General features: G+C 38.3%; 1 protein-coding gene across 3 annotated transcripts in view; it reads left to right on the top strand.

The window, feature by feature from the left end:
* Window positions 1-12,852, top strand: part of LOC101155045 (mediator complex subunit 13L) — a 73,142-nt gene that overhangs the window by 43,628 nt on the left and 16,662 nt on the right. For all 3 annotated transcript variants that reach the window (XM_023960552.2, XM_023960551.2, XM_078956286.1), the window contains 2 exons: window positions 2,414-2,498; window positions 4,493-4,576. In XM_023960552.2, coding sequence (XP_023816320.1) covers window positions 2,414-2,498; window positions 4,493-4,576 — 169 coding nt within the window. The remainder of the gene's footprint in view (window positions 1-2,413; window positions 2,499-4,492; window positions 4,577-12,852) is intronic.

Raw genomic sequence — 12,852 nt, 5'->3', positions numbered from 1 at the left:
CTTTCTTGTTGGGTGGGATGATAAGATTGATGCTATAAAGCCATCTTGCACTTTTAGCAGCCGTAGACATGCAGCAATGTTTATGGCATGTTTTTGTCTTTTAATTAACTGGCAACGCAAAAAAAAAAAGAAATCATGGTAACTGGATGACTGTTGGTGAAATGTCAGTTTCATGGTGTGTCTCACACCCCTTTGGGATATTACTACTCTAAAATATCAGATAAATGTTTTATTTCACACTCTATTTTCGTGGATGCCTGACCTTGATTTCTTGTTACAGCGATGTGTCACACCTTGTGTTGATATGGTGCAGTGAGCTGGCTCTTTGACAAATCCACTACAGTGTAAACATGAGCTTCTGATGAGGATTGCATGTTTTCGGCCTCTAAAGAAATGCCCCAGTCGCTGTTCTAGACCGCTGACCCTCAAAAGTCAAAAGTAGAAGAACCAAAAAGACCAAAACGTTTCTATAAGTCAGCGCTGGATAGTTATAGTTTGTTAGTCTTAATGTTGGCAATGTGAAGCTACCTTCACACCTGCTTATAAGCAGCCACTTTCAATGAAAATTCTGTAAAGAAACTGATATATACATATTGGATTCATGTGTAGCAATGCAAGTTTCTATGACCATTTTCGGGCTCAACATACAAAATGCCTTGAATGCGCATTGAAAATTAAACCAGGTTAAACTTTGATCAATCAGGGACTCGGATTTGATAATGACGTATGGACGACGTCTCCTTTATATCACGGAATTGCCAACCATTTGAGAGCTATGAAAGACAAAGCCTGGAGCAAGATTTGTGGGATTGACGTTTCGCACCAAACCTCATCCAACTGGTGGTGGACAAGCAGTGGTAAACTGCATTTTAAAAAAAACAAGGCCCCTTTCTTCCCTGTACAGTGTGAACACACATTCAAGAACCCTCATTTAGCAGGTTCTTGAACGCGCGTCACATGCCTGGTGTGTCCCTAGTTTTAGGAGTCAGTCTCATAGTTTTGGAGTCAGCATCAGCAGCTGATCAGATCTGGCTATGACAGATATCACTGTGGATGGCTTTTTAAATTCTGGGAAAGTTTTTAAAAGAAAAAAGTTTTAGAAACGAGAAAAAGGAAGATATTTAGGCAGTGAGAGCTAATGAGAAGGATTTTTCTGGAGACTTGGCGTTCTGCTCATGGTGCCTGCTGTATCTCTCTCCGCTGTCGAAGAGCTGGCTAGAGCGAGCTTCCTGTCTGAGCCCTGAAGCAGGAGTAAATGAGGGGTGGGCGGGAGGAGGGAAGGGGTGAGGGTGGGGTGGCGGAGGGGTGTTGGAAGAAATAGAACAGAAGACGGAGGAGAAGGAGGAGGGTGAAGGGCGGGAGGGACCAGTGCTGAAATTGAATCCCAGGGCGCCATGTTCTCACAGCCAGCGTTTCCATGGTTACAGGGTAATTCTGGCGAGTAAGGAAATTTCATTCACTCTGGTATTAAGAATAAGAAGAGGGAAAAAATAAATAATGGAGGGAAATATCAACAAAACAAGTGGAAAAAATACATAAATGACTCCAGAAAAAAAAAGAACAAAAAAAGGAAAGTGTTGAAGATAAAAGAGGAAGAAAGAGGAAACATCTACAGGGTTTATGCCACCCATCCCCCAGGCGAATTGCCTCTGTCTGTCTGCCATTCTTTTTTTTTTTTTTCCTTCTCATGTGTATTTCTGTGATGCTGGGTTTGTTTGCCACCACCCTATAAGCAAACACTACTCCCACCCACAATCCTCTACTTCTTCCAGTAGCCCTGCAGGTATATGGCAGAGAACAAAGAGAAACACTGCTAACTGGCCATTTTCTATGCATTTGTCAGTGTGTATCTCCTCACTGGGAAGAAAGCTCTGGGAGTTTGTGCCAGTGCAGTTTCAGGGAGGGGTTCAAGAAATCAGGAAACAGCAGGATTGTTCACGACATATTTGGCACATTTGCGAAACGGCTGACAATATCTCTGGAGCCTGGGAAAAGTGGATTTCAACACATTTGTCTGTAATTTCAAGGAAAATAAACAGTGTTGACCTAAAACTGCTTGTGCATGTGAAAACCTGAGCGCACAGCCATGTGTGTCAGCCTGTAAAGATAGAGGCACACTCTCACTCTCCAGCTAACAAGGACTGACAACTGCATGGGGTTTGACAGGGTTGTTGCTGGAGCCAATGTGACATCTGTACAGCCAAGCAACCTCTACACACACATTTCTGTGCACGAGCATCATCTTGATTTTTGAAATGATGTGTTATCATCAGCCCATGAGGGAATTGTCTGTCTGCCATCCACAGACACATGCAGCTGACAATCTATCAAGGTTATGTGTTCATATATTCCATTATTACAGAACATTTATTTAAAACTATAACCTCTTTTTTTTTCTTGTTTGCCCTTTTAGTGGCTGAAGAGGGGCTTTGGGAGTGTGGACTATCCTACGAGTGCAGGACCCTCCTGTTCAAGGCGATACACAACCTGCTTGAAAGGTAAACCTCTTTCCAAAAGCTTCCTGAACAAGAAAGAAACACTCAATATATATGTTTTGGAGATTTAAAGATTTGTCATCTAAAGTAAGTTATCCTCAAAGTTTCAAAACCAGAACTTAGATATAAAGGAACATATTTCCTGAAGCAACAGTTTATATATTTCTTAAAATACTTTGGTCAAAAGGTAACAGGTATGGGCAACTTTAAACTAAAAGATGCAAGTTAAAATAATTTCTTGCAAAAATTACGTGGAAAGGTGCTTCAGAATTATGAAGTATAGAATAAATAATGTTTCAAATGAAGCATTATGTTGTTAAAATTAGTATATTGGGCATAGAACAGGCTCTTATTACTCTTTTACCAACTAAACTTGAAAAATATAAAATCAAGCCGTCAAAAGAGTTTTTTTTTAGGAACAGTTAACCCTTTAATGTAATGTAATGAAAGAAATTCTTGCAAATAAAACAGAAGAATATAATAAAAATAGCTAAAAGTGAAACTGATTTCCACCTTTGGCTTTCTTTTATACATTTCAACCTTAATGAAAATATAATCTGAGATCAGAATCACTTGCTAAGCTTTACTTTCTGAGTCGAAGCCATCTGTTAAATGAAGCAGCACATATTTCCTCTCTATTAAGTTAGGCATCAGTAATCATCAGAGGGGGCAGGCTGAATTAACCTTCCTATTACCTTGAAGCTGGCTCCTTTTATAGCGCACTGTTTCAACACTAGAGAGATTGCTTTCACTTCCTCTTTCATATCATACAGATAAAAGTGATCCCTGGCTCGAGTCAGGATCATGATACAAACAAAGTATTGTACATTTTTCACAATGTCAGCAATGCAAGCTTGTAAAGGTGTGATAATAGATTTTAAAACTGTTTTGGATAAAAAAAAATTCTCCTTTTGTAATTATTGAGTTGTATGTCAGACAACGTGTGTAATGGAAAATAAAGAATAAAAAACTACAGATATTTAGTCAAAAAGTTAAGGTAAAATTATAAAAAAGCAAAAAAAAAAAATTCACAAGAAGTAGTTTAATAAACAAACACTATGGAAATGAAAGTTATTATTGATATTCCTATTGTCAATGATTTTTTAATCAAAGTATTTAAAAGCATACAATTAACAGATTTTAGTAAAAAGTATGGATTTACTGTGTTTTGAGTGTTTTTTTTTTGTGCATTTGAGTAATAACATTTGTTCAAAAGAAAGCACAGGTGGAAAAGAACACAAACTTATCAGTTATTTTGTAGGTGAAGTCCCACTGTCACAAAACGGGGAGACAGCTGGTTCCAATTGCAGCAGGTTTATTTGGTCAGCTAAAGGGTCAGGCAGGCAGGGGTCAATGAGGAGTATGGGAGCATCAGAGAAGGAACAGGAGTAGTCAGGATCCAGGTGAGATTTGGGGAAGGCGGCAGGCAAACAGAGTCAGAGACAAAACACGGTCAGGAAATCAGAAGATCTGGTCCGAATATTACACTCGGTAATGGAGGCAGAGTGGCACCAACAATTCTTTGCACTGAGTGAGGCTCAGTGTAGTGCTTAAGTGTACTGTGAGTGATTGCAAATGAAAGTCAGGTGTGTGGCATCCAGAAACTGCGCCTGGGTTGCTGGGAGATGAAGTGCACTCGAAACTCTGGAGACGGTTTCCTCCTATGACCAGGGGCGGAGACAGAGCTCTGACTCCCACAAACTTATTAAAGAAATTCAAAATCATTTGCTTGAAGCACATTTATTTTGAAAAGACTTTACATAATAGAAGGAGTTAACAGCTTTTCCTCCTCACCTATTTGTGTAGTATTTTAAGCCAATCACAACAGAGCCTATTGAGTAGAGTGAAGGGTTTGTAACCAGCTTGTAACCATATTAATAATAACTATATACATTTGAGTATTTAGTTTTTAAGATGAATAATATATTTTTAACATGCCATTCATCAAAAATGTTTTTAAGATTGTGATTATTTTGTTGTTCTCCTTCATGCTACAGGTGTTTGATGGATAAAGGCTTTGTAAGGATTGGGAAATGGTTCTTCAAGCCACATGACCTAGAAGAAAAGTCTTTGGGCAACAGGTAAGATATGTTCTCCTTTTTTTTTGTTATGATGCGACTTCCCCAGCACCATTACCTCATTTTGTTATATACAGTACAGCAGCATATATGGCCATGAGTTCAAACACTGAGACAATGTCTGGTTTTCATGGAACTTGGCATATGTTCTGACGTTGCCACGGTGGCTTGATGGTATTGGACTGTTAAAAGTCAGAGCAGTGAATGACATCCAGAGAAGGTGAGAGCATAGCAGAGTTCATACAGCTCTCTGTCTCTGGATATGGGTCTGTTAAATGTGTGTGTCGTGGGGGTGTGTATGTGTCACGCTGTGTAACTGTGTTGTCAGCGTGGCAGACACGCAGAGACAGGCAGAAAAGGAGTAAAAAAAAAAAAGAGGGGTGGGTGTTGTGATCGTTCAACTTGTTGCTTCAGCGATGATAGTTTTCTCTCACAGCTCAGTCTGCCCACTTCAGCTTTTTATCTGCTGGTGATGAGGCAACATTCTTCACATCTGTAATATAGCGCAGTTCAAAAGTAGGCTCTGAGGAAATCACTTAGCTCTTAAATGTCGTTCTTTAAAATATCTTGCGTGTCTTTAAAGCCAATGACGGAAAGAAAAAAAAAAGAGATTTATAGGGAAATGTTTTGGCTGATTGCTTTGTCATCGAAATGTGGTGCAAATTCAATGTTGTACAGGAAACTCACTAGAAAGTTGCTGACAGAAGTGCTGGTTGTTTTGTAGCAAACCGAAGTTTCGCTGAGAGCAGGTGGAAGTCCCACTGTAACGCACACAGTGTGTGTTAGCTACTTGCACTGATAATATCTGAGGAATATGGTGAAGAGTGCAGACGTGATTGTGACATCGTTGTATTTGAAAGCACCTTCATAGGGAAATATGCTGCAGGCTGAGGTGATGACATCAACAGAAAAAGGACACGAAAGGAAATAATGAGTCATTCATGATTAAGAAGTGTTAAAAAAAGCAAAGCAAAACTTTGTATTGTAATTTATTTATTTTAGTAAAAGCTCATATTTGTTAGCCTTAGAAACTATGATGCAATGGTTCAACCTGTGTTTTGCTTTTTAAATAATTATTTTAAAGTAATTAGGATCTTTGTCTTAGTTGTCAAATATTTAGAAGAATCCGTATTTAGAAATGAATAAGTAATCTTAATCCTCTAAAGAAATATATCATTACATCCTTGATGAATGTTGGATACAATCATGTTTACATTAAGCTCCCTGTAAACACAAAAAACTGTAATGGCCCTGAAGTTCAAATCACACCAACAAATCACTCAAGGCAAAAACATATTAAAGATCACAACAATAATTAAAAAAGCAAAACAAAAAACAAAAAAAACAAAATAAGAAACCGGAAATGGTAGGTGCTATGGGAAATCACTGATTGGATGATGACGATTTTCACCTATTTAACCGAAGTTATTTGGGATGGCAAAATCTTCTGATAAAAGATGTTTCTTTAAGCATCTGGTCACAGCCACTGCAAAAGTTTGGTGATTGCTCAATCAATATAGTACGTACCTTTTCCAGTTAAATATCTTTTTTTTAATTGTTTTTTTTATGTTTTGTTTTCTGGAAATGTTCTTTGATTTTTAAAATGTAATAAAAAAAATATTTAGCAATTTTATTGCCATTGTGATCTTTAATATGTTTTTGGTTTAGTGATATATCGATGTAATTTTGACTTCAGGACCACCGTACAAAACTATATATATATATATATTACCGACGAGACTCAAGTCGTATATTGAAAACAGAGAGTAAGCCAGAATCTCCATACAAACAAAAAGATGAAGTTTGGGAAGTTCTGAGGTGCAAACACGCCAAGCTGTGAGTGTCTATATCTGCACAGATTCTCCTTTGAAAGTTACACTCAGTGTGCAACTGTGTGCCAGAGAGACTTCTATACATGTTAATTCCCCTTCATTTCAAAAGCTCCTCTAGAATATGTTGTACGCCCCCTGCTGGGTCAAGCTAGTCTGGTTCTTTCTTTGAATTATTGAATATCCCAGAGGCGAATAGTAAGAGGGAGATGGATAGACACAGAGAGATGTTCTGGAATACTGACGTACAAATAATGCAAATTTTTGAGGCCTTTGTGCCTGTTATCCATTGCTTATATCTGGACAGCATTACATCAGTGATGCACAGTAGTTTAAATGTTTAGACACCTGTGCGGCATCTTCCAGCATGTACGTAAATGGTTCTGAATGCCTCCTTCCACCTTTTCACACATGCATTCCTTTTTTCTCGCCTTTATATTGTTAGAAGAACCCTTGCAAATAGCTGTCCATCAGTATTTTAAAAGCAGTGAACACTCAGGACCCACTCTGAACGCCTTCTTTGTCTTTTGTTTGCTTTAACTGCATCCCCAACAGGGGGCGCTTTAGTGCTAACATCTCTGCCACAATTTTATGCCAACTCCTTGCCTTGGCACTGCTGTCTTTGTTTTTATCTTGTATGTGTCCCTGGGGAGCAGCAGGGATTGGTACATCCAGGAGATGAATCCCTAACTACCCCCCCTTTCTGCCCACCCGTCTTTTTAGCCCAGCCCTCCTGCTCTCTTTGTGTCTGAATGGCAGGAAAGCACTCTGGGTTGGTAACGCATTGCATCAGACGCTGAGGGGAATGAAAGCGAGAGTTACAGGGATACACAGCGAGACGAGGAGAGACGGCTTCAGAGAGAGGAAGAGCAGGGAGGAGGCTCAGTATGGGTGGTGGTGTGGAGGGGATCAGGGAAGGCGGGGGGTCATAAATTAATCATTACTATAGACAGCTGAATGGATGTATTAGAGTCTGTCGCTCTCATTAGTTCAGTCAATTCTTTGCATGCCAAGTGGAGTGCACAGTATGTGTTTTTTTATATAGCTGCTTTCATTTCACTAATGGCCATAAAGTCATGCATAAATAATATTCACAGTTTAGTCCCACAGACCTGTTCTGTTTTATAGAAACAAAAACAAACCATGTTTAAGGAATTCTTATAAAAAAAAAAAAATCTGAAAATTCCTTACCGAACAAACCAGACTGAACAAGTTTCCAGATTCTTCCCCCTCTTCTTCTCTCCTCTCATATTGTCTCTATGTCAACTGACAATAAGACATTAACTATCTCCTAGGCAACAGACTGAGACTTATGGTGTTGGGGCACAATGCCATGGCAGGTCAGAGAGGAAAAGTGCATGCATGTTTCAAGCGTACTATATCAGAAGTTAATACAACTTTGTGGTCAAAGGGTTAAAGTCCTACTCCAATCATCTATTTCTCTATTTAATGCGTTCCCAGTGTTTTTTTTAAATTATAATTATGCAGTTTTTGTTCGAATTAAAAATAAAGAAACTGTTTTCTAGTACATGGTTTTTGCAGGAGAGCAATAGTTCAAATTTGCCTCTGAGTTGTGGGTGAGACTGTTGCCACGGAGTAAGCCCCACCCCCCTTACCATCATCCGTTCGTTTACGTGCTCTCCGGCTATCTTATAGCCCATCACACCCCCCCCCCCCCCTGTGCTTTAGAAATTCTTTGTTTTTTTTGGAGGTTTTTCTTACAGGTATTCCTTAATCATTGGTAATCCATAAGGTCTTTGAATGTTTCATTTTACTTCTGTATAACTGAATTGGACAGTTTTTTTTTCATATAATAGTTTAATTTTTTTTAAATTCATCATATAATTTATCCACATCTTTTTCTTTGTAGATAAAATCCCAGTCATACTCCATTAAATCATTTTTGGATGCATTCAAAGTCTCAGTTATAATCCTCCTAGATTGTAGCTTGTAATCATTATTAAAATTTTTATATTTGATTTCATAGGTTGGAAAGATAGGTAAATGATCACTGATATCTTTAATAACAACCCACTCACAATATAATTATCAACGACATTGTTAAATAGATTCTCTATTAATGTTGCACTGCTCACAGTAATTCTTGTGGGTCTGTTAATCAAAGAATGTAGGCCGTTACTGTACATGATGTTAATGAATTCCTCAGATGGTTTATGTTTATTTAAATTCAGTAAGTCTATGTTAAAGTCTCTCCACTGGAACATAGATTTGTGACTAATATTAGTAAAGTTTTCTTCTATCCAGGTATTACAAGTATTCATGTCAGACTCAGGTGCTCCATATAAGCAATCTACTGTAATATTTTTCTTTTTTTCCATTATAATGTCAATAGCAAGGCAGTCAAACACATTGCTTACAACAACTGATACATTTTGTACCACCTTATAATTCAAATGTGTGTCAACTTATAGAGCAACACCACCTCCATTTTTAACTCCCTATGACCTCGTATGTCAAAGTCCACTCCCCTGTCATTGTTAAACCCTGTTTCTGAGAATGCAATTGAGCTAAAGCTTTGTGAAAACTGTTTCAAGAAGACCTTGATTTTATAGAAATTGGCATACAGACTTCTATTAAAATGGATTATGGAGAACTTATTATTATTGTTTGCAATATTAAATTGATCGTCTGTATAGTACTGGCAGTTATGATTATCATTATGGGAAAAAAAACACTTTCAGGATCAATTCTACATCTTTCAGATCTTCATCAATGTTTCGATAAGCTGGAAGTTGTAGTTCATCATAATGTGCAAACTTGTCTAACAGATAGTTGCATTCAACTTTTCTAAGGGAAGTATTTTATACCATGATGGAAAGTCCATATCTCACTCATAGTTGTATAGTTCAAGGTTTTGGTGTGCTGATACGAGGGTAGATTATCAATATGTCATGCCTTAGATCTCTCTGCCTTGGTGCTTTAAATTTTGGAATAAGTTTGTTCCTTTTTCGTCTTACTAAGTCTGTGTAGTCTTCATTTATACAGTATAAATCTTAGTATCGTTAAGGTACTTGGTATGTTGCACGATTGAGTCTCTGTCTTTATATCTTAGAAACTTCACTACGATGGATTATGGTCTTCCTCCTTCAGGTTTTTCAGATTTGTTTGCTCTTTCAATTTCTATATTCTGTTGTAAGTGCATTTTTCCCCTGAAAAGTTCCTTTACTTTTTCTTCTGTCGCGGACCAGGATTCCTGTTGTGATTCCTCGATTCCATCTATCACAAGATTATTTCTTCTGGATTGACCCTCCAAGTAACCCATCTCGTCAGTGTCAGCTAGCAGACTGTCACACATTTTATAAAAATCCGACTGAAGTGTACTGCATCGGCTAGTTTAACAGTTTTGTTTTTAATTTCATCCTCATCTTTCTGAGTATACTCCAAGCTTGTTTTTATTTCCTGCATTTCTCCTGTTAACATGTCTAATCTGGCATTTGTTAGTCCATTATCACTTTGACAAAACCTTTGAAGCTGTTTTGTTGTTGATGTAACAATGCAGTGAATAGTTAATTTTGTTGGAGAGTATGGACACATACTCTTCCTCCATCTTCGCTTCTGCCTTTGACCCTTTGGGTGGCATTGTGTTTGTATCTGGTGGTAAAGTCTGAGCCTGGTGGTTGATTTTGAAGCTTAGGCCTGGTTTCCGCTGGTGAAACCTGGGCTTGGTGGCTGTGGCAGTGGCAATTTCTCCTCAGGACTTGATTCAATTGAAACCAATAAAATCCAAAATGTTTACATCTACGTAAATATTTACCTGGTAGATGTGATTAAGGTCTTAAGAAAGAAAGGTGTAAGTTCCTAAGTATAGCATAATTACAGGCCAGGAGACATCTGACTTGCTTTCAGTGGAAAATATTACCCAGTGTATCAAAGTGTTGAATGAACAGCCAAATTAGAGGTGTAAGTGTATTAGCCGGTTGTCTGAACGGTGGAGTAGTGATTGGCAGAATAAAACTAGACCTCATAACTCCACTTTAGCAGTCACTTATCAATTTGGCTTTTGTGCTAAAGGTTTATACAGCAGCTCATTGACTGACTACACATTCTGTGAGCCATAAAATTGGAAATGCACCTCGGGGGACTAATAAGTGTTGTCAGACCAAGACACAGGAGAATGCATCTCCACATGTTTTCTGAACCGCAAAGAATGTCCAGACTCAACAAATACACAAACTACTTATCTTAAGTTAGGTTATCAGCAAAGATTAATCCAGTGTTAGTTAAAACATTTTAGTGTATGGAGCTTTTCCAATGCAAGTTTAGCATAGTTGTCAAAGTGTCAAACAAATTTTAGAAGTCCCAAAGTACAGAAATAACAGTAGTTGTTTTTTGGTGCAACCATTGATTGTGTAAGAAAACTAGACCGAGTGAGTGTGAAATTACCCAAAGAAAATGGCTCCAACATAATTACGTTTACACTGGACTGTCGCTTCCCGATACTAGCACATGTTCTCACACTTGGAAGAGGCTAGGTAAAAAATGTCATAGCGTTGCAAATCTCACAAAACTCGCAGCAGGCTTTTTCTTTCACAGCTCTATTCCAATAGCTGACTTACTTGGAGTTATATAATTCCAGCCGGGAAAAACCGCATTTATTAACTTCTCCATGATCCATTTTCACATGGGATTGTACTTCCGTGAATTAAAAATGAACGCCATCCATACCATCCATACGTCACTACCAAATCCGAGTCTCTCATTGGTCAAAGTTCAACTGGTTGACTTTCAACGCACGTTCAATGGATATGCATTCTGTACGTAGAGCCTGAAAATTGACTTAAAAACGTGCATAGCAACCCACGACTATGAGAGTTTTCATCGATTTTTCATTGAAAGCGGTCGCTTGAATATGCTTTTTTGAACCCAATGTGAACACAGCATGAGTCATCGCTTCTATAGCAACCACTCTTACCAATCAAGTGTGAGCTTGTTGGAAGGAAGTCCACACCCCTTCCACTTGAAAGTGAGCTCAACAGGAAATGACAAACATTTAAACGTGCCACATGGAGGCCATCAAGCAACACATACTTATATCGAGGCATCTGATTGGCCAGTTTATAACTTGAATAACTTCTAATAATTTCCAAAAAAAAAGAGATTTGCAAGAACAAGTTAAAAAAGGTATACAGTCAGTGAGTGCAATTGGTTTACAAGAGGTTTACAGGGGAGAAAGAGGAGATAGCAAAAAAATTATACAGTGAAAGCTTGGACAATTCATTTGAACTTTTTAACACAGAATTAATGAGAGAAATATTAGATGTAAAAAGTTCCAAAGTTTTAAGCCCCCAAGTCTTAAATTTCCTAACTACGCCCCTAAGGGCAATTAGGCTGATAGTAACAAAGCCATTTAATCTTTAGCTGTAATTACCAGACGGATGAAAGTTTGAGACAATAGCTCAACAACTCTTGGAAAGCTTGCATCATATTCATTTGCACTTTCTCCGTTGAAAACATGCTCTATAATTGTAAGAATAAAGGGAGAATTAAGGTGATGCGCTCGCTCCTCCAGATTTCTCCTGTTACCTGATGAGAAACCACTGCAAGTCCGTGAGAGCCATAGAGAAAGGGGAGAGAAAAACACACGGATCAATAGGCGGGGTGGTGATACATCAAGGAGCAACCTGCGATCGGATCTTCTTCCTGATTTTTTAATTAGGCAAACAGATATGAGGTAAGCGCTGCAGCTTTCATCGATGTGCTTGAGGAGGTTAACAATGTTGGCAACATTTTAGTGGGGATTGGCTCGATTTAAAAGTTCAGTTATTCTTTCTGCAAAACTTTATTGACTCTAATCTAAATTTCAATAGACTTTTTTCATTGTTTTGTTTTTCCATGCAGTTTTTGTCCTTAAGCTTTTTATTGTGAAGCCAATGTTAGAGCTCAAACATTGTGATTGCAACACGGCTTAAAGCCACCCACTAGGGGCCACTGAATAATACATCAAACTTAGAGCTTCCGCATTATGTTACTTTTAATAGTGTTGTGTACCAAAGATTGTGTACACACAGCCCAAATTGACAGCGCCCGGCATAAGCCTGAGCATCATTATGCGTGTTCGGTAGATATTTGTTTATACGGACTAAACTCAACACTTGTGTTAGGAATTTTGGAGGATGTGTGTACATGATGCTCACAAGAGCTTACAAAAGGGTAAACATCCTCCACGATGGTGTGCATGCACCAGAAGAGTGTCTGCTCGTGTGCGATTGTGTGGGAAGGAAGGAGCTCGCATCGGTGCCGCTCTGGTGGCAAACAGAACATTTAAGGTGGAGATTACCAGATAAATCCCCCAGATTTGAGCTAATCTTAAGAAAATGCCTTCATACCAACTTAGCAGCTACAACTGTATTTACAATCTAAACACTCTTATCACTCCAAAGGATTTAGATGCTTTTTATAGTGGAGATAAAACCCTGTGGATCATCCATG

Source organism: Oryzias latipes, chromosome 12, assembly GCF_053564925.1.
Source record: "Oryzias latipes strain Hd-rR chromosome 12, Olatipes_Hd-rR_3.1".
Classification (NCBI taxonomy): Eukaryota; Metazoa; Chordata; class Actinopteri; order Beloniformes; family Adrianichthyidae; genus Oryzias; species Oryzias latipes.
This window is presented reverse-complemented; position numbering and strand designations above follow the sequence as displayed.